Source organism: Amborella trichopoda, chromosome 2 (genome assembly GCF_054954075.1).
Source record: "Amborella trichopoda isolate Santa Cruz 75 chromosome 2, AtrichopodaSantaCruz75HAP2 v2.0, whole genome shotgun sequence".
NCBI lineage: Eukaryota > Viridiplantae > Streptophyta > Magnoliopsida > Amborellales > Amborellaceae > Amborella > Amborella trichopoda.
This window is the reverse complement of record NC_142337.1, coordinates 51269158-51290534: the sequence shown is the minus strand read 5'-3', so window position 1 is coordinate 51290534 and position 21377 is coordinate 51269158. Positions and strand designations below refer to the sequence as shown.

General features: G+C 34.0%; 1 protein-coding gene across 4 annotated transcripts; it reads right to left on the bottom strand.

Moving 5' to 3' along the window:
• Window positions 1-2967: 2967 nt before the first annotated feature.
• LOC18431569 (internal alternative NAD(P)H-ubiquinone oxidoreductase A1, mitochondrial) lies at window positions 2968-13433 on the bottom strand. 4 transcript variants are annotated; one of them, XM_088858490.1, is made up of 10 exons: window positions 13056-13433; window positions 10942-11015; window positions 10086-10782; window positions 8699-8912; window positions 5750-5910; window positions 5413-5478; window positions 4846-5009; window positions 4618-4732; window positions 4245-4424; window positions 2968-3606 (listed from the first exon to the last, which is right to left on the bottom strand). In XM_088858490.1, exons 3-10 carry the CDS (start codon window positions 10719-10721, stop codon window positions 3454-3456), a joined length of 1689 nt encoding a protein of 562 aa, XP_088714616.1. In that variant the 5' UTR covers window positions 10722-10782; window positions 10942-11015; window positions 13056-13433; the 3' UTR covers window positions 2968-3453. The 4 variants fall into 4 exon arrangements, with proteins under 4 accessions (XP_088714616.1, XP_088714615.1, XP_088714617.1 ...); XM_088858489.1 differs by lacking the exon at window positions 13056-13433 and adding an exon at window positions 11111-11531; XM_088858491.1 differs by lacking the exon at window positions 13056-13433 and adding an exon at window positions 11096-11233.
• Between the last annotated feature and the right edge of the window lie 7944 nt (window positions 13434-21377).

Below are 21377 nucleotides of genomic sequence, written 5' to 3'. Positions count from 1 at the left end.
TGTATTACCTCTTTGGTGTACAAAAATCAATTGATATTAGAACAGAAAAAAAGACGAATCTATATAGGGTTTTTTAAGGTGATATCAATAGATTCGAAATAAATAAACAATCATACAAAATTGTTGAGTAATTAGGGAGAAACAGTAGATTTCGTGGAACATGTATAGTTCATCGCTATTACCACTATGATGCCATAAATCAAACGATATTGGAGCAAAAAAGCATAAAGCAATATAGGGGTTTTCAAGTTATTTCAATATTTAACAAAATAATAATAATCAGAACATTATTGTTGATAAATTAGAGAAAAATATTAGATATTTGTAATTTTTTATTGTTCATCGATATTAGATCTATGATGCACGATATTAGTGAATATTGGAGCAAAAAAACCACGGATCTCTATAGGGCTTTTGCAAATGATTTCAAAAGCTTCAAAATAAATTAAAAATGATAAATAAAAAAATTTATGGAGTAATTAGAGAGAAATACTAGAGTTGGCGATTTTTTCACAGACTCTCGATATTATCTCTTTGATGCACGAAATCAGTCGATAATGGTGAAAGAAAACCACTTATTTGTATAGGGCTCTAGAAGCTGATTTCAAAAGCTTCAAAATAAATTAAAAATGATAAATAAAAAAATTTATGGAGTAATTAGAGAAATAATAGAGTTGGCGATTTTTTCACATCCTATCAATATTATCTCTTTGCTGCATGAAATCAGTCGATAATGGTGAAAGAAAACCACTTATTTGTATAGGGCTCTAGAAGCTGATTTCAAAAGCTTCAAAACAAGCCAAATATCATCCTATTTGGTGTAGAAATCAACAAGAACTGTGAGGTTTGGCCAAAAAAAAATCACGCATAGAACCCTAAAACTGAAAATTTACAATGATTAAACACGATAAATACGAAAATCAACATAGGGCTTTTGTAGATAACTTCAATAGATTCAAAAAGAACCCATAATCATTCAATTTAGTAGATAAATAAGACGGAGCGAAAAAGATTGGCAGATTTTGTTATGATGCACAAAGAACCCTTAAAACCCTATAATTTTGTAATAAATTGTTGTTCTATTTGGGTTTTGATGAACCCAAATCTTATCATAAAGATAATATTGTTGTTACAAACACGAAAAGGTTCCAAAAATCCATCTAAACCACTCCCGAATTTCGGATTTTCAATTCACAAAAGTTTTCATATTTTGAAAACCGAGTTTTATCCACCAAATCTGCATACTCGGGCGGTTTTTATATTTTTTGAGCCGCGTCTTCCATTATTTCAATAATTCTCATTCACTAATTGCATAGAAATGTATTGTACCATGGACCCGGGGCTCCTCGGGCTCAGCAGTAGGGCAAGGCCAAGTCAACTTGCCCGAGTTTGAAAACTATGGTTCTAGGTCTACACTATTTTTGAAATTGTGAATGGATTCTAGGGTTGTAAACGGGTGGAGTGGGGTTGGTTCGACCTCAACTGACTCATCCCGACTGGTTCCAAGTTAGACTCAAAGCCGACTTGGATCTTTCCCTTGGTTTGGGACCTAGATGAATGGGACCTAGACCTGACTAAGTCAGGTTGAGTACAAATCTAGATATAAAAAAGAAAAAATATATAAAGAGATCATTCACTTTTAGTACAAACAGGTCGCAATTACTTTTATCCATTAGATTTTAAATGGTGTAGTTGTAAGAGTATTAGTGACTATGCTCAAAATTCAAAAAATATTTAATAAACTTTATGACATCCCAAACTATCCAATTTGACTTCCAATGGCTAGAAGTAATTGTGACCTCTTTGTAACAAAGATAAATGATATCGCAGTATACAATCCCATATAAAAATATATATGTTCTTTATATTTATTTTATAATATTTATTTTTTAATATATAATTAATAGTATATTGATTAAAATATTGTAGATCCAAATGTTCTAGTAAATTTATACATATAGTATTTAGAAGTCTTTGTAATAGTTTGTAATTTTATATAAGGTTATGATAGGATGCTTATAGTATAGAGTAATTTTTAACATTGTACTCAACAAATTTGGACATTTATATATCATTGTTTTGTACATGGAGTTTGTCTTTAGTAAATATATTTTTGATGATGTGCTCCATGTGAGTGATGTCACGCTCCATGTGGATGACATCATACATCTCCTAATGACCAAAAATACCCCTATTAAAAAAATACTTCATATACAAAACAATGATATAAAAATGTTCAAAATTTGTTTAATACAATGATAAATTACTCCATAGCATGAACACTCTAATACAACCCTCTCATGCATAGTATATTCGTGTATGTATATAAAAGAAAGATATACAATGAAGTCATTTATCTTTGATACAAAGTAGTCACAATTGACCTTGCCCGATGTCAAATTAGATGGATGCTTTTATTCTTTTGACCAAATTCAAACTTTAAGAGAAATTTTTTCAAACTTTGTGAGACACCCAAGCTATCAAATTTCACATCAGATGGTTGTAACTAATTATGACATCACTGTATACAATCCCATTTATGGATCATTTTTATTTGAAAAATGTTTCAATAAGGTTGCAGCCTTATCAAAATAAATAAATCACCACCTCATAACTCATCAAAAATTGTAAATCCAATATTGAAAAACCTTTACATCGATCATCTCAACTTGAAAATTATGATTATAAAAAAAATTAAGGTTTCAAATCTAAAAATAATACATATTATAATAAATTATTAAACACCGTCCATTTTACCTTAAAAATAAAAGTTAAAAAATCCGCTAAACCTGTATCATTTTTTCAAGTCATAAATTATATTAACGGGGTTGGAAATTGATTTTAAACTACTTTTTGAATAAGAATTTGCGGTGAAACTTTATTTTGTTTTCATAAATCCTAGACCTTATAGAAACCTCACCATGTTTGTTTTGTTGGATAGTCGATCCTATCAAACCAACCAATCTAGAACGGAATCGGACAATCCACCCCACCAATCTTTGAAATTGGGCCAGGCATGGACGGATTACCCATTTCTGATGGATTCAAAGTACAGACATTTCAAATCTAAAAGACAAAGAAACTAGAACAGGTTCATGCGGACGCACAATAGACTTTTGCTACCAATTTTTTCTACGAGGAAAACCACATTAAAATTACAAATAAACAAGGGGCAAAATATCTATTTTCAACAATACTGTCTTTCCCGTCCAACTAATAAATAACCAACCTTTTTTTTTAAATAACACTTCTGCATAAAAAAAAACTATCCCAACTTCTGTCTTGGCCCGCACCAATTTGAATTGAATGGAGTCAAAATTGATGAAGCTTGTGCGTAATGCACTGCCTCTATGAAATCTTTATTTCATCTCAATACAATGCAAGGAGACGTAAAATTATGATATTTCTATGTCACATGTCAGCTGCAAATGCCACCATGGCACAACTTGTCATTCAGAGACGAGAGCTGTCACGACCAAATACTAACGTCGTGGCCCAATTCACTGCAACGTAGAATCGGTTCCTCCAACTAACAACACGTGTCAAATAGGCAGAGCGCCATATTAGCCAACTCACAAAACCGGCCAGTGAAAGGCCCTTTGCATCCTGAATAATTAAAAATAGATATTAGATTTTTTTTTATTTTTTTTTTGATAATTCAGTATGAATGATGTGTCCGTTAGTGGTGCTTTTTGAAATCGTTAGTGCTTTTTTAATGTGTCATGGAAGCCTAGATCTTTGCTAGACACAAGTGGTGGTCCACCACGACCCCAACCCTATTCTAAAAAAAAAAAAAAAGTTAAATGGGAGCCTAGACCTTAACTGGGGTACAAGTGCTACCAACCACGCCACCAAACCCAACCCCAACCCCAACCCCAACCCCAACCCCATTCTTGAAAAAAGTGGTAACTTAAATGATTTGAAACCCTACCTTTTGGTGAGAAATGAGTAAGAGATCTCACCATCGAGCTCTACCACCAAGGGATCAGGCCATTCTCGTATAAGACATTAGATTTGGTAAACATAATGAGCAACTAGATGATTCACTGGCAGGGTGGCAATGGCCGGGCTAGAGCCCTGTCCCTGCCCCCCATAGGGCCGGCCCAAGCCCCTATCCCTGGCCCAAGACTAGGCCGTAAACAAATAAAACAACATGAAAAAAGAAGAAGAAGTCGGCCGAGCCAAGCCAGGCCTGGCCCTAGCCCGACCCTTCATTTTAAACCAGCAAAAAAGAAAAGTCATACCTTAGATTGGCGAAGATCGACCAAAGCTTTATAGCGGCCAACTGAAGCCATGCTTCCCAAGTGCTTGTAAACAAAAGGGTCACCCATAGACACTTTCCTTGCGCAGAAAGCCTTGCCACCATTTTGTTTTCCAATATTATTTAACAGTGCAGCTAGATATTTCCCTTCCCTCTCAGCCACCTATAAACGCCACAAATTTTAAAGCAAAAGAAATCCATCTCTAATCAAATTCCATACAACTCAAGAAAAAACAGTAAATTGGGTTCGATAGCTTCAATCAGCATTAAGGGCAAAGTACCACAACAAAATTTTAATGGGCGATTCGAATCAAAAAAGGAAAGTGCAAACATCCATATTAAGTCTCTGTCTCAACCTGAGCTAGAGCTGGAAGTGTTTGTTTTCCAGTATGTTCTAGAAATCCAGCACAGTCACCAAGTGCATATACATCGTCGACAGAAGGAACTCGCAACCACTCGTCCACGCCAATTCTAAATTGAAGCAAATACACGTTTTAGAAATGAAATTAGAATGATGGTACTTTTATGTGAAACTAACTTCAAAAAAGATGATAAAAACACATACGAAATTTATGTGAAGTTACCTTCCACCAGGGGCCTTTGGAAGATCAAGCGATTTTATGAATGACGAAGGCCCAACGCCTGTCGACCAGACAAGAAGGCCATAGGGAACTTCGGTCCCATCGTTAAGAATTATTTTCTTTGGCTGCACATCTTTTACAATGCCACGTAGAAGATGAACACCAGACTGATACAAGTTCAAAATTTGTCAGTATTCATCAAACACAGGGTCCCCTACAACACCCAAATGCATACAACTAAATACGATCTTTATTTCAATGATAATAGATGTGAATAATTCCATATGAGACGTCTTCTGCTAAGAAAATAAGGTGTTCCATCCTAAATTCGAATAGTTCATACTTGGTTTTTTTTTCTTTTCAGGTTCACATCTCCTTATGGCCATGTTTTATCAATGAAGAAAAATGTCTTAATACACCTTTTCCTCCCTGGGAATTTCCTTTTCTAATGCTTGCTTCCAATGACATCATTGTTCTTTGGTTCTCCTATTTGTAATTTATTTCCCTTTCTTCTAAATGAAATAATGCAGCAGGAACTAATCATACCGAGTTATCATCCCATTGTCATACCTTAGTCAGGTGCCTGATTGCATATTGCCTAAGTCCAACATCAAATGATGACAAAATTTCATTTGCCTGTTCATTTAAGAGAATCCATTAGTTCATAATTCACTCGTGGATAGTATTAACAACCCAACGAACCATGCCATATGGTATTCCAAGCCACATCTACCATGTGCTTCCACAGATAAATGGTACGAGGATAATGCACTCAACATTGTCCCTACAGGCTCTCCATTTGAAGCAATCTTCAACCACCATCAGTGTAGATGGACCTTGCTTCTGGGATAAGAGTACCATATAAAGTAAGTAAATTGCAGTGATGAACATTTGTTTGAGAACTCACCTCAATCAATGTCACATGGATGTAGTCTTTTACATGAGAAAACCTGTCCTTTACATCTCTCATTATGAAATCACTCAATTCACCACTGAACTCCACACCAGTTGGGCCTCCTCCAACCACAACACAGTGTAAAAGGCGTTTCTTTTCATCTTCTGATACTCCTGCCATTGCATCAAAAGTAACATCATTAACAGGGCATATTTTCTTGGTGTTTGATATTTGTACATTTATATGATCTAGAATCGACCATAGTGATGAACTTATTTCCAGAGGTTTTCGAGTAATTTCATTAAAACTCTACTTGAATCATCACATTGGACTCCTAAAGACAATTTTCACACATGTCCAATGTGCTTATTCATATATGTAAGGGAAAAGTTCATATAGAGCCGAGGCTCTAAACAATCAAATTCGAGCCTACCTCAAAAATTTCACTAGAAGATGTTGTTTTGATGCCCAAATATCCTCAAATTGATCATCTCGACAAAGATATATGAACATGAGAAAAAAATAGATTTCAAGTTTTGAAAATAGTGTATTTTGTAACGTATTTTTGGACCATCAATTTTCAAGTTTTTATAGATCTCTCAATCTACACTATTTTTGAAGCTTTAAACTTTATAAATAAAGATGAAAATATATTTTAAGGCTATCAAAAGAATTTCCAACATTGAAACCACATTCTCGGCACGATTTGAAGGTAGGCTCTAATTTGATTGTTTAGAGCCTAGGCTCTATACAAACCACACCCTATATCACACCCTATATGTAAAGGCCAACCAAATTGTTCATAAATTACTCAAACAAACATTCAAAACTAAAAGAATTCAACTCATAATGAAATGTATGCCACTTTCTCTTGATTCCAATGATATCCTATGTAAGGGATACAGGGACATCGACTTCCATATACATTTCATGAATCACAATGAATTTAAATGCCATTTATGTAACTTCAGTGATATCATATGCATAGTATACAATGACACTGCAAGAATCATGTAAATGGAAGAATCACGACAAATGGGAAAATCAGGAATTTAATCAACTACTTCTGCTGCCTTTCACATTTTAATGATCATTAAGAAGAATAAATTCATAAATATATCATGAAATGCTACAATGAACCCACCCTTTGTTTGATTAATTAGCTGACTTTTGTTCATGTTGGCATTCCATAACCGAGACCTGATGTTGAAAATCAATGGCTCAAAAATATTCCCCTCTCTAATTCTAAATGCGAACTACTTAAAGAGAGTTTTTCTGATATATCACTTCCAGCTGAAGCTCATTCCTTAATGGAAGTATGTGCACACGTTTTCTACTATGATATGAATGGGTAAGCTCTGCTAATAGAAAGAGATGTGATAATAGAAAGAGATAGAAAGAGATGTGTCTCAGCAGTTAAGCCAATGAGGAAATCATGCACCCAAAATGTGAATGTGCATATATGCACAATTATACAGTCATATTCATGTAACTCTTAATAATATTCTATTCCAATTTAAATATGTTGATACTCTTTCGGTAAGCCCACTAGGAACATGCAGATTATCTGACATACCAAAGATGCAAGACTGAGATTTTCAACCTCCCCATGTCAGCTTTGAGTTCTTTAGGTTCGAAAACATGGCAAACAAGAAATGGCAGACTAAGTTTGAGATTAATTCTCGATGTATGATACTTTTATGAACCCTACAAACACCACTTATGCAATTTTCAGTTTAGTTCCTCATTTGTATTCTTGGGACACCTAAAAATTCAGATGGTATTCCTTCCACTTTTAATTTCACAATGAACATTCCAATGCATAGACATGATATCAAAATGCAAATGAAAATAGCGATTGATCAGTTGCCATTTTGGTGCAAGAATTGGTATGTAAGGGCAGAAACACTGTTGTCCAATGTTACTACCTTACTACTAACAACAATTTTTATTTCTACTTTTTAGTGTTTTACCCCAGAAAAGAATTATAAATATAGCGATGGGAGTATCACTTCAACAAGCCAGAATATCGAGGACAACAATAATATCATTAGAACAGAGGGAAAAGTTATAACAATTATACTATATATAAGCAAAGAGATAAGTTGCCATACCCATATTTGGGATCAACCAACCATTCTAATTCAGGATAATTACAGGCATGATTGTTTCTATTCAAACTGAACATAGAGAGTTTCCATAGCCATCTTTGGGAATGCATAGCTCAAGCCACCAACTGAGAACATTTGTACCTTAAAGCTGCATGTTAAATGTCTAAAATTGTATGCTGCTGCATTAAAGACCCTGAAGAAACGGTACCTTTAAAACCACATTTCCACAGTCAGACTCATCTCTCAATTAATTTTAGTCATTTTGAATCACCGGAATCACATGGTACGGTGACTGGTAACAGTGCTCTGCGTTTTTCTTGTACATCCTTTGGATATGGAACTAAAACAGACACATCAGGATGTTCCATCTTAGTCTCATTTCTATCAGTGGATTCATAATCATCTTTGCAGTTTCATGGTACTAGTCGAGATTGCTTATTTCAGTATCTCAATACAGGGAAATGAACTCCGTGTAGACGTATAAACATGGTCGCATCACACAAAAATACCCAAATTTCACTGGGTCAATAAATATTCCTTATGCCTGCAAAACCCAGAGAACTTGCTCTTTCAAGACTGCTATTTGCAAAATTATAGGTGGAAGTTGGAACTTAACCAAGCATATGGCACAACCTGGTGTTATATCTCGAATACCAAATCCTTACTACATGGATCATAAATGTTTAATAGAGTTATACATTCAAAAACTTTCAATTCCTCATAAGTGTGATATTTTCCAAAAAGAAATGATGCAGTAGCATTGAAATCCAAAATCTATACTTGGGAAATCTCATGGAGGATAAACAAAGGGAAAAGAAATATCATCAATGAAAGTAGAGTAATCACTAACCAGGATTTTCAGAGAGCATCAAATTCAGGAGAAGCCTTTTTCGAATTTCTTGAGCATGATGCACTTCACGAAGAAAGAATGCATGCTCGTACACTCCATTGACGTTGAAAGTTAGTGGCTCAGCCCCAGCTCCAATAACAAGTTTATCATACGCAACTCTGAAGCGATATGCGTTATTCGGCAATCCATTATCGCAGACAGTCTCACAGTGAACCTGACATAGAGAGGAAATTTATTAGAGATATATTTGGTTTATGCAGCATAGAAAAACAACTCCATTAATCAGTAAATTAAGAGCTTCAATTATTCAGGAATGTGCCATAACTTTATAGACCACGCTTAAGGTAAACCATGTTTTTCATGTAGGGTTCTCGTGAACCCCTAAGCTTGCGGAACCGGGAATCTCAAACACGGGATCCCACTCAAGATCGCGTACATGATTGACTAAATACAAAGTACATGAATACCACAATAAATCAAGTGCGAGAAATAAAGCAAACATAAAAAACACACCACAACAACACACGATTTACGTGGTTTACCCTGTAAAGCTACATCCACGGCCTCGGCAACTAGAAATCCACTATCACAATGAAGATTACAGTTTTGGGTTACAAGAGATAATACCTATTTCTAAACATCGGTAAAAGATCATCATTGATCTTTCCTTCTAAACCTCCCAACCGAGCAATACCATCGATCAACATCCACTTTCCCCCAACAATACCGCTACTAGAAAGATAACGTCAAGAGCAATATAGAGATTTTCTCTCTCTAGAAGTGAAAGTTAATCAACCCAAAACTCATGGGAATATTGCCCCCCTCTCAGAGGCCATATCTCTCTCTCTTGGAGGCCCATATCAATATTGGAGATCAATTCCCATACCCTCAAAGGATGGGTATTATGTCCTCCTTCCCTCTCTTATAAAGATATCATTTTCTTTCTTCCCAAGAAAGACAATTTTCTATTTCCCATAATCCCCTAATTTTTTAAAAAAATATAGGTATGGTGATTTAGCTATCACCAAACCCAACATTTCAGATGGTTAGAAAGTCAGTTAATGGACACTGCTAAACTATATACATATCTCAAAAAAAACTAAAAAACCTTACAAATAAAGCCCAATTACAAAGCTCAGTTCAATTGCAAGTGATTTAGGTCTATCAAAGGACATGACATGAATGTCAGAAGAAAATTCGTGTAGGTGACCCGAAATAATTGGGATAAGGCTTGGATAATAATAATGAAAGGAGATGACATTGATAAAAGAAACCAACTTCCCAAATCAAAGAAGCAGAAATAAGCGAAAATACATTCTATAAAAATGGATACCAGAGAAAGAGTTTACAGAAAATACCACACACACACACAGAGACAGAGTCTCACCTCATGCTTGTCTGTGTCTAAACCAGTGCACCTGGCCAAATAAAAGTAAGAGTTTGGAGATTTTGACAAGGCAGATTGTATTCGATTAACAGGCTCAGCAACCGATCTGAATTCCAAAGTTCCAACACAAGTGGAAGCAAGAAGAGGAGTAAAAACCATGTGATTTCGAGGAGAGATACAGACTACATCATAAATCTTCGTATCGACTCCTTTAAGAAATCGACAACCTGCCCATCCAGTTCCTAAAACCACAATCCTAGGCTTCTCACCAGGCTTTGTGGGATCCAATCCAGGAAGTTTCTTCTTTTCCACCCCTGTGTCTCTCTCATCCTCTTCACCGTGATATTCCACTACCCTCTCCGCTGAAGAAGACTGGAAATGGATAGTAGTACTTATTTCCCTTCTCCCCAAGTTTATCTGATCTCCGGCTAGAAAACCATTTAAATTCGGTCTCCATAGCTGAGTATTCGGATTCTTTCTCTCTCTAGAATGCACCAATGAAGATAAATAGCGGTCACTAAAAGATGAACCAGTACAACATGTACCACTTTGCTGTATAGAATTCCCAATTACTCTGCCTAATCCAGAATAGGTATCTAGAGATTGGCGCAAGCCGGTTTTCAGAAGCCTTGCCATGAAAGCAATGATGGGTCTCAAACCAAAAATCCTATTGAGTTTTTTGCGCCTTTCAGACAACCTGCATAAAATGAGATTTCAACATTGTAAGACTACCAGAACTTCGAGATCCAGAGAGAGAGAGAGAGAGACAGAGAGAGAGAGAGAGAGAGAGAGAGAATGAGAAATGCAAGTTTTTAGAAGAGATTTGAAAAGAATTAAAACGAAAATGGCAGCTTACTTTTGATCTTCGAAGTATAGACTTCAAAGTTGCGGACTTGCAGTATAGAACTTCAATCAATAAGCTTCTGGATCCTACATGAGAGGAGAAGGAAGAAGTTAATGCATGCCCATTGATCTCAGGAAATTTCAAAATAATCACAAGAAAAATAGACCTGCAAGCTCCTCACCTATATAGATTGCTAAATTGCAGAAGACGACTAAATTGAATCAATAACAATACAAGGAAGTTAGAGAGAGAGAGACATCGAAAGTGGGGCATGCGTATACTAAGTTGTTAGAGAGAGAAAGTCAGATCGAGCAGGGCCATTCCAGATTATGTGGAAAGTGGAGAGAGAGTTTTCCAATGGAGAAAACGTGGGGTGGCGTTGTATGGTGTAAAGTTTCCAGGTGTAAAATGCGTGACAGGCAGGTATGAATCTGTAACTCTCTTATAGAAGTCACCGGAAAAAATCATGCTTAATATCGCACTGCATTTACTTTTGGGTGCGGTTTATACAAAGCCGTGGCTCTAAACAATCGAAGTAAAGTGCACCTTCAATCGGAGTAAAGTGCACCTTCAACTAGTGTCGAGAAATGTGGTTTGATTATGGGAAATCTTTGTGTCAGCCCTAAAATATATTTTTTATCTTTAATTGTAAAATTTAAAGCTTCAACAATCAGGGTAGATTGAACAGATGTAAAAGCTTGAAAATCTTAAAATTTGGAAGTCCAAATATGTGTTACAAGATACACTATTTTTAATATTTGAAATCTATTTATTTCTCATGTACTTGAATCTTGATATTGAGATGATCAATTTGAAGACAATTGAGCATCAAAACAACCTCTAATGAAATTTTTTGGATAGACTCTAATTTGAGTCCCTATATAAACTTTTTCCTCTATTTTTTGAACAATGTTTTTTAGAGCTCCGATTCTATGGAAATTACCGGACTTTAAATACTAGGTTTGTATACAATAAGACCATTTACTTTTGATACTGAAAGGTCACAACTACCGACAACCATCCAATGTGAAATCTGATAGTTTTCGTATCAAAAAGTTTGAAAAAAAAAAAATTGAACTTTGCAGGTCAATGAAATAAATAAAGCCACCCAATTTTTATCCAATAGTCAAGATTAGCACCCACCACCTAGCACCAAAGGTAAATGACCTCATTATATACTTTCCCTTCGATACTAAAGCAATCCCCCCTCAACACAAGAGTGCAAGTGTGCAATTTGGTCCGGCAAGAACACAATTTTGGCACCTAAAAAAGGTTAGGCGGTGAGGTAGTCAAAAAAAAGTAAGCATCCGGAGAACAATTAGGGTCGTAAAACGGCCAACAAACAAATATCAAAATGTGTTAAAGGAAAATAGGAAACCCAAAAGTAACCTCTAATACGCTGTTAGAAACTAACCAGGAGTAAAGGCATGTTCGATGTTTCCAATAAAAATTAAAGGCTGTTTTTTATTTTATTTTATTTTATTTTGGGGTAAATTGGTATCAGGAAGAAGATGCTGGATTGAGTGGATTCCATTGTGATCTAATTTTAATTTTAAACCCAAAAATGGAAGATGCCCGCTACTTCCAACTTGATGCTCCTTCACAACCAAAGACAATACCATGGGGAGAGAGAGAGAGAGAGAAACTATTAAATTTATGAGAAAAGCAATCTCACCGAAAAATGACAAAAATTAATAAGTTACTGATGGCGCTCGAGTAGATATCACAAATTTATATTTTACATAGGACTGTATCTCTATCATTCAATGAAGAAAACATATACTTAGTCTCTCACTAAATCAACTTTGTTTTGAAACTTAATTCGGCTTTTGCCAAATGCCCAAAACCAAAGGATTTACAACTTATCTTTTCTTGAAACTAGAAGGAGGAGAACGAGTAAAAAAATTTCAAAATGGAAAAAAAATACGAGCATCTCTTTAAAAATAATGTATTTTTAAAAATACAGAAGATTTAGGTGAAGATTCAAATAAATTTAGGTTAAAGTTTGTAGCCAATATGGCATTAATTCTCCTGCTAAAACGCATATGTAGAAAAAACAACCCACGAACAAAAGAAAATAACTTTTGAGATTAAAATGTTGATTAACCGGAATTAATTCGACTTACCTCAAAAGGACCGGGTTGTTATTCTACAAAGAAACAAGACGAGGTCTCCTCAACTCTTTCTGCAACTCTTTCTAGGCCTTCAAAACCTCCTTAAATCCCCAAATGAACTTCACTAACCTGCCTTGCTGAACACGGCTCGGAGAACCCACGAAGAAACAAATGAAATATTTTGAGAAGGTTATATTAAACTTAATTTTTTAAAAAAAAAAATCGTGAGACTTGCAGGAACTTTTCTATTAAAATATCATATTATACATGGGTTAAAGTAAAGAACACATTTTTTCAATTAAAAAATGTGTAAAATAGAAAAATAGCACTGGGAGTGGCCCCTTTCATGGAAAAATCCCCATCTTTAAGGATTCTAGTGTTGAGGCGGTGGAGAAGACTGACTCAAAGGAGACTTTTTTCAATGGGAGATGGACTAAAGTACCCTTAACGTTTTGTAGAAACGCCCATGTTATCCTTTATGGGAAAAATAACCGTCTTGTGCTTTCCTTCAAATAGTAAGATTTTCCCTCCTAGACAAAGTCAAGAATAAATTTTTTTGAAGGAAATTTGTTTCATGTGGGACTGTATGTGCGGTCCAAAAAGTGTAAAGCATTCAGTGTAAAGCATTCATCTTAAAGATGAATACAAGTAGATGTTTTATTTAAAAACAATGGAAACTAACAGATCAAATGTTTTTTTGCTAGAATTATTATTTTTAGTTTTTTAAAATTTATTTATTTTTTTATATTCATGATCTCCATATTAAATATTACATGTCTTTAAAAATTCAGTCTAAGAAGCTATCTCAAAAATAGATTTATTAATAGGCCCGCATTTCTATATATACAGGCTTGGCCGCATAAAAACCGGATCCTTTTATGGGTCATTTTATGAATCCTTGTTATGAGTTTTAATCATCTAATTCTATGTTTAACGGCTAAAAGTGATTGTGATAGTAGTTTAACAGTGGGATCGAAAACTTGGATGATGTTGTGCACTAGTATATCATATATAGAGTGAAATCCATATATATTATTTTATGTGGGCTGCCAAGATGGGCTGATTTTGTGCTCATGGATTATAAGGCATTGAAGGAGCTTATTATATTTTCCATCCATAATGAGCATCGACAAACATACAACATGCATGATTGTGCATTGCATGGCACAGTAGTAGTGTTTAGAAACACAAAATCGGGAACCCGAATCGCTTCCTTGCTTGATTGAATCGTCTGACTCGAGGAGATCGGATAGAAAGAAATTTAAATAACAGTAATATAAATGAAAATGCGTGGGAATTGAGTGACTCCAAGAATTTTAATGAACCAAATTGCCTACCCACCAATCTCAGATTTCTATTTAACGATTTTAATTCGGATCGATAATTTTTGTAACACTATACCAATATATTTCATTTGCGACAAGCTGGAGGAAGTAATTTACATGAAAAAGAGGGAGTAATGCCGGCGGAAGGGGGCGATGCGAATGAACGGTCTACTTGTAGTTGATCCGAATATGCTCTAGCCGTCATTGAAGAACCAAATTGCCCAGACTTGCAAATATGCGATCGGTTGGTGACGTATGCTTTTTCATTTTCGTTACATAAAAATTGGGGCTCTGAGCTACATCCATTGGAGCTTTTTGTCGTAATAAAATAAACGTCAGATTAGTCTTAAACCCTGAGCTATATAGATTGGGGCTTTATGTTCTTTTTGACGTAATGGCCCTTTTCCACAGCATATTCCCGGAACTCGGTAGAATCTCCCAATGTTTGACAACTATTTATTAACTAATGACGGAGAGACCGAAATGAGAAGGGAAAATGGAATAGGAAAGCTCGCTTTAGTTGACTCGATTTGGAATCGGATTATCTCGATTGGGTATCGATTGATCTGTTTTGGTTTCATATAAAACATGGATTATGCGATTCCGGTTCGTTATTGTAGGAACCACTATTGAAAAAACTAGGCGATCTAACCGCAAACCATCTTGTTAAATTGGAATTGGCAACTAGCTGGTTTCGGTTTAGGTGGTTTTGGTGAACAATCAATATTTAAAAATATATATATATTTAAATCTTTAAAAATAAAGAATTTGATTTGTAATGTATTTTTTATTATTTTTTACATTAGGGTAAAGATTAAAATTTGTTTTGGCTACTGATACTCACTTTTATATTTTTTTTATTTTTTTCAAAAAAATTTAAAAATACCCATATGTACAAATTGATTTGTTTATGAACCCATGTCCAATTTACCGTTCTGGTTAGATTTTGATAGGGACCGGTTCCGTTTCGGATTCATGGTTTATGGGATCCACCATGCGTACCCCAAATCTCGGAGTCAAATCGAGCAGGCTTGGAGTGAATTTCCTGAAAAACAGACATTTTTTTCGAATAACGTTAAGATTTCCCCCACGTGAGGCTGAGAGACTTGTCTCAATTTGGGAGGTTTTCGCTTATTTTCTTAATTTTTTTTGAATTTTGGGTGTAGCCATTTTAGGATGCCTTGTACATAAAAAAAATCAAAGCGTCCAGCGAAAGTTTTTACACGAAGTAAAAGAGAAGGATATGATTGGACAAAGCGAAAATGTCATGGACATTGGGTTTGTTATAAGCCTTGTACCATATATATTATATACAATAATATATATGGAGTATATAATATATATGGAGCAATTAACACGTGCCCGAAAGTACTGAGAGCGAGGTCCGGGCATACTGGATATTCTTGGCACGTGGAACGAGGCCATGTGAAGTGTGATCGCCAAATTATTATTTTAATTTTGCTTTTTTGCAGTCGCGTACGGCGGTATTATTTAAGTTACTTTGATAATTGTTTTCCGTTGAAATGTTTATGTTATTTTCATAAGTAATGGTTCCATGAGACCCTTCGAAATCTAGATGGGATTACCATTAAATATGTTTTTAAAATTATTAAATTTTATAATTATATTATAATTTTTTTAAATATATTTGTAAAATTTAACGACAATCCTTTAAAATTCTACATGAATGCCGGATCCCATAAGATCATTATCCTATTTTCCTTGACAAAAGCGGTTGCCCACATGCTAATTTCGCAAGACCATGGTCTCAACATATGACGCCTACTAAACGCAAAACACCATTAGCCAAAGTTAAAAACTAAAACGACATATATATAACTATTTTGGAATGGTAAGAACGGTTTGGAAAATTTGGACCGCCGAATCCAGACCCAGTAATATACTTCTCCCAGGTTATTGGTTTATGTTTTTTTTTCCCAAAGAAAAAATTAGCGTGTTTTGTATTATATTTAGGGAATAATTTATTTAAAGTTACAACTTTAAAATGTAGAATTATAGATGCACTAAAAAAATCCATCGAAAAATGTTGTTTTAATATTGAAAGACCCTCTAATTGATCATCTCGACATCGAGATGTATGAATGTATAAAAAAAAAGATTTTGAGTCTTAAAAATAGTGCATCTTGCAACACATTATCTAGACCGTCCATGTTCAACATTTTTACATGTTTATAGATCTACATGATTTTAACTATTTTTTGAGTTTAAAATTTTATAATTAGACATGAAAATATATTTTTAGATAATCTTAAGAATTTTTTGCACCAAAATTATATGTTATGATAAAATTTAGAAGTGCGCCTTAATTGGATTGTTTAAGATTACAACCTTATAGAAACCGCACCCTTATATTTATGTTCATCTTTTGGCTATTATAATACCAAAACATTAAGAAACTTAAAATATATTTACAGGCGATTTCATTCTTATTTTTAGTTTTTATTCGCATTTCGATAACCTGTATGTAAACAACACACGGGGGCATCCACCAATTTATTTTTTAAAATTTTTAACTAAAATTTTTAACAACATTTCGATGACCTGTATGTAAAACCACCAATTTATTTTTTAAAATATTTCACTAAAAATTATGAAAAGTAGTATGTAACAACACACAGGGCATCCACTGTAAATTTCAATTCATATAAATAGAAAATGGATGGGACTCGGACCAAACCAATGCTCATCTTCACTTACCTACATGGACAGGGGAGCTGGAAGACGTACTTAGTACGCTTGTGTATTATATGCACGTGTTTGTCTTCAACAATATTTAAAACAATTATAGAATTTTTTTTAAAAAAGTACACAAAGAAAACAACGATGGCAATCATTCTTGTCCGTCAGATTTCAAATCAAATAGTTGTAAGAATGCCATTGATTAAATTCAAAGTTCAAAAAAAGTTCTTCAAACTTTTTGATACACAAAGTTGTCTAATTTAACATCTAATGACTATGAGTAATTGTGATTTCATTTAACAAAATTTATCTCATAGTATACGAGTAGTGATTTCATGCAATGGCTGTCTAGTAATATAATAAAACGATCTTAAAAAACTATGTTATGGCCACTTGTTTGACCAAAAAAATTTAATTATACGATATTTTCGTTTCAATGAACAATCACAAAAATTAAAATTTAAAAACACAACCTAAAAAGTTTTTTTTAGCCCAATTAACATAGCCGGTTCATTTTGAGGGTAGTCATTTTGACCATATCTAGGGTGCAAATTGAATTTTATATATTTGGAGATTAATTGTTGGGATGAAGAGAAAGTTTGTGTATGTTTTGAGGTCATACAAATGTCAAAAGCATTATTTTCTACAAGTATGGTTTCATTATATCATAATGACACAGTGAGATGATATCATTCTCCCATAATATACAAATCCTTTTTTGATTAATTTGAGCTTTGAATAATAATCAAACTTAGAAAACTTTACTGTGGGGTATAGAAGCAATCTTTTAAGTTTTCCCCCTCTAAAGCAGGTTCGACCCCATATAGCTCCTTGCAAGCTTTCCAACAAGGGCCCCCCAATATCTCTCTCTCTCTCTCTCTCGCTTTCTCATTCCAAATAAAAAACAATTAATATACATCCAATTTGTCAAGAGGTGAAAATTTTGCCCAATATTTGCTTGATGTACAGGTCCGATGGTGAGTATGAAGATTACCGTTTTGTGCACTGTCTTTTTGCAGCAAGGATTTGGTGTTGGTTTGTGGTACATTTGGGGATGAGCACTACCATGTCTCAATTGGTTTTAGGTGTTATTACTCAACTTGCTTTCTCAGCTCTACCAAAAGTGGGGAGTCTGATTTGGAAAATTGTTGAATGGACCATTTTCTAGGAGGTGTGGAAGGAAAGAATAGAAGAACATTCATTGAAAAAATAAAAAAATGAGAGAGTTTAAAACAATATAAAAGCTCAACAGTTTGGTGCTGGTTGGCTTATGAAGGAAAGTAGGGGATTTCAGAAGTTGATGTCATGGTTAATCTATCAAAACTATTTTGGTTGGATGTCGTTGCTTGCAGGGCAAGAAGTGTTTCGAGATGTCCTCAATATGGCAGTTGTCAAGCAAGCATAAGAAGGGTTGTTAAAGATTGGTACGGGACTTCTATTTTTGCTTTGTTGGTCCTATTTTTGCTTGGCTATCGTCAATCATGCTAAAATTGTTACACTACTTCGTAGGTTGCGTCCTTTTAAATAGAGAAATTTGGGGGTAAACTGTATAGTGGAAAGAGATTCTTTAATGTAATTAAATGGTATAACAAGTAATAGAAACAAAATTTAGAAATTGTAACAAGATGAGAAAGTAACAAGACAAGAACGATAGGAAAGTAATAAGTTAGGAAAATGTATATTGCATATGATAAGATAAAAAATTATATATTGCATATGACAAGATTGGAATGTGTATAATATACCATTGTATTATTATTATATATATAATGAACGAACAACCATAAGATTATTGTAGGGTATAATTATTTTCTCAAAAAATTCCTCTCTCTAAAATTCTTCGACCAAAACTTAGAAGCTTTTGGTTACAAAATTATGTCTCTTTATGAGAATTTGAGGATTTCATTTCAACATGTTTATAAAAAACCAAATGTGGAGGCTGTATCGTTTGCCAAAATTGGGGGTTCTTTACCCTCTTTCATGGTTATTGACAATGATATAATCTACATGTAATTCCTTTAAATAAAAAAAATTTATGATATTTGTCAAAAAAAAAAAAAAAATGATAAAGTAAAAGCAAATATTAAAGTAATCCCCCTCAACAAAAGGGTGCAAGTGTTGCAAGTTGCTCTGACAAGAGTACGATTTTGGCACCCAAAAAAACCTAGGCGGTGAGGCCCGTTCTTTGGACAAACTACTAAGCATCGGTAGGACAATTACGATCGTAAAATCTAAAAAAAAAAAAAAAAATTTAAAAAAAGAAAAGAAAAAGAAAGAACAAAAAAAAACAAAGAAAAGAGAAGAACAAATATGTACGAAAATAGGAAACCCCAAAAGTAATTAAGCCAGAGTAAAGGCAAGATAGTTGTTTCCAATAAAAGTTAAAACTGTTTTTATAGTAAATTAGCATCAGGAAGAAGATGCCGGATTCCATTGTGGTCTGATTTCAAATTTAGAAGCCAAAAATGCAATAGCGATACATCAGCAGATTATTAGAAAATTTCAAGCCTAGAAATATTGGAGACAGCCTACGCCTAACGTACTAATGAAAGAATATTATATATTATGTCCCAAACCAAAGAAATTTTTCGAACTTTGCCCCTTGGATTTTGAATTGGGTGGTAACAAAAATTTTAAAAAAAATTTCTCGAACGTTATCATATACTTCAAGCCATTTTATTTAACATTCGAAATTATTTTGACCTCTTTGTAACAAATAGAAATGGCCTCATAGAATACAATCCCATAGATATAACAATCCAACAAAAAAATAAAAAACTTAAAAATTGATTTTTTTAAAAAAGAGATAGGATTCATTTATTTTTCGCGAATTAAAATAAGAAAAACTCCATAAATCAGACTCAAGATTAAAAATGTTGATTAACCAGAATTGATTCGACTTACTTCAAAAGGACCGAGTTGTTATTCCATCAAAAGAAGGAGAAACGAGGTTTCCACAACTCTTTCTGCAACTTTTTCTACGCCGTCAAGGACTTGAAAGCCTCATTAAATCCCTAAAAGAACCGTCCAATTTTTACGGTGATTACTGTGCCTTCGGGAACACGAATTTACGAACAATTTCTTTATTTTCAATCGCATTTAAAGGCAAGCTGGATTTATTATTAAACCATTTTTAAGTAAACTTTTTAATTTCCATGAGATCTGGAGAGGTAGAAGACGACGACTCGGAGAACTCCAGAAAAAACAAACCAAGTATTTTAAAAAATATTATATTAAAAACTTATTTTAAAAAAATTCATGAGACTTATGAGAACCTTTCCACTAAAATATTGCACTTGTATTAATTAAAGTAAAGAACGTATTCTTTCAATTAAAAATATATTTATATTAAATAATACATATATATAGGACATTTGTAAGGATCTTTTCATGGAAGAATCGCCATCTTTAAGGATTCTGGTATCGAGGCGGCGGAGTAGACAGAGAGCGAAAAGGACTTTTTCAAGGGGAAATGGACTGAAGTACCCTTAATGTCACTAGTAATGCCCATCTTATCCTTTTTGAGAAAATGACTGTTTTACCCCTCCAATGCTTTTTTTTCCGCAATAGGATTTCGCCTCACGGATCCTAAAATAGGTAGATCAGATGTAATACGCTATTATGTAATTTATGCCATCAATTTTATGCGGCGTATTTTATTTGGACGGTGTAAATTTAACGTTATTTGAAAGATGTGACTCTTTGTGATAATATCTTAGAATTGTTCAACTAAAATAGATAGTATGGATCAATGTGCTTTTACTTCTAGGAGTAAGGTTGCGGCCATAGATTAGTCACTTCTATTTATTAGGCACCGAAAACAAAAGGGTGCCGTTTGTATTGAGCCGAGGCTCAAAACAATCAAAATAAAGCATACCTTTAAATAGTGTTGAAAAATATGGTTTCAATACTGGAAATCTTTGTGATAGCTTTTAAATATATTTTTATATCTAATTATAAAATTTAAAGCTTATATATAGAAATTTAAAAATCTTGAAAATTAATAATAAAAAAATGCATTACAAAATACACTATTTTCAAAACTTGAAATATGTTTTTTTCTTATGTCCATGCTTCGAGATGATTAATTTAAAGATATTTGAGCATCAAAACAACTTTTTCTAATGAAATTTTTGAAATAGGCTCCAATTTGATTGACCTCAGCTCTATATAAACTTTTCCCAATAGGGTCGTCATTCTATTCTCTCCATCACCGTCAATAGTTTCAGTAGTTTGTGATGGTATTCCGAAATCATATTATTCCTTTCTGTTCATAGTTCATAATCGTGGCGCATAGGAATGAATAGAA

Coding starts and splice junctions, on each gene's coding strand:
- LOC18431569 (XM_088858490.1), bottom strand. CDS start 10,721: ATGGCAAGGCTTCTGAAAACCGGCTTGCGCCAATCTCTAGATACCTAT. Junction 5,911..8,698: donor GATGCTCTCTGAAAATCCTG/GTTAGTGATTAC, acceptor ATGCAATGGCAG/GAGTATCAGAAGATGAAAAG. Junction 4,425..4,617: donor CACTTCCAGCTCTAGCTCAG/GTTGAGACAGAG, acceptor TGGCGTTTATAG/GTGGCTGAGAGGGAAGGGAA.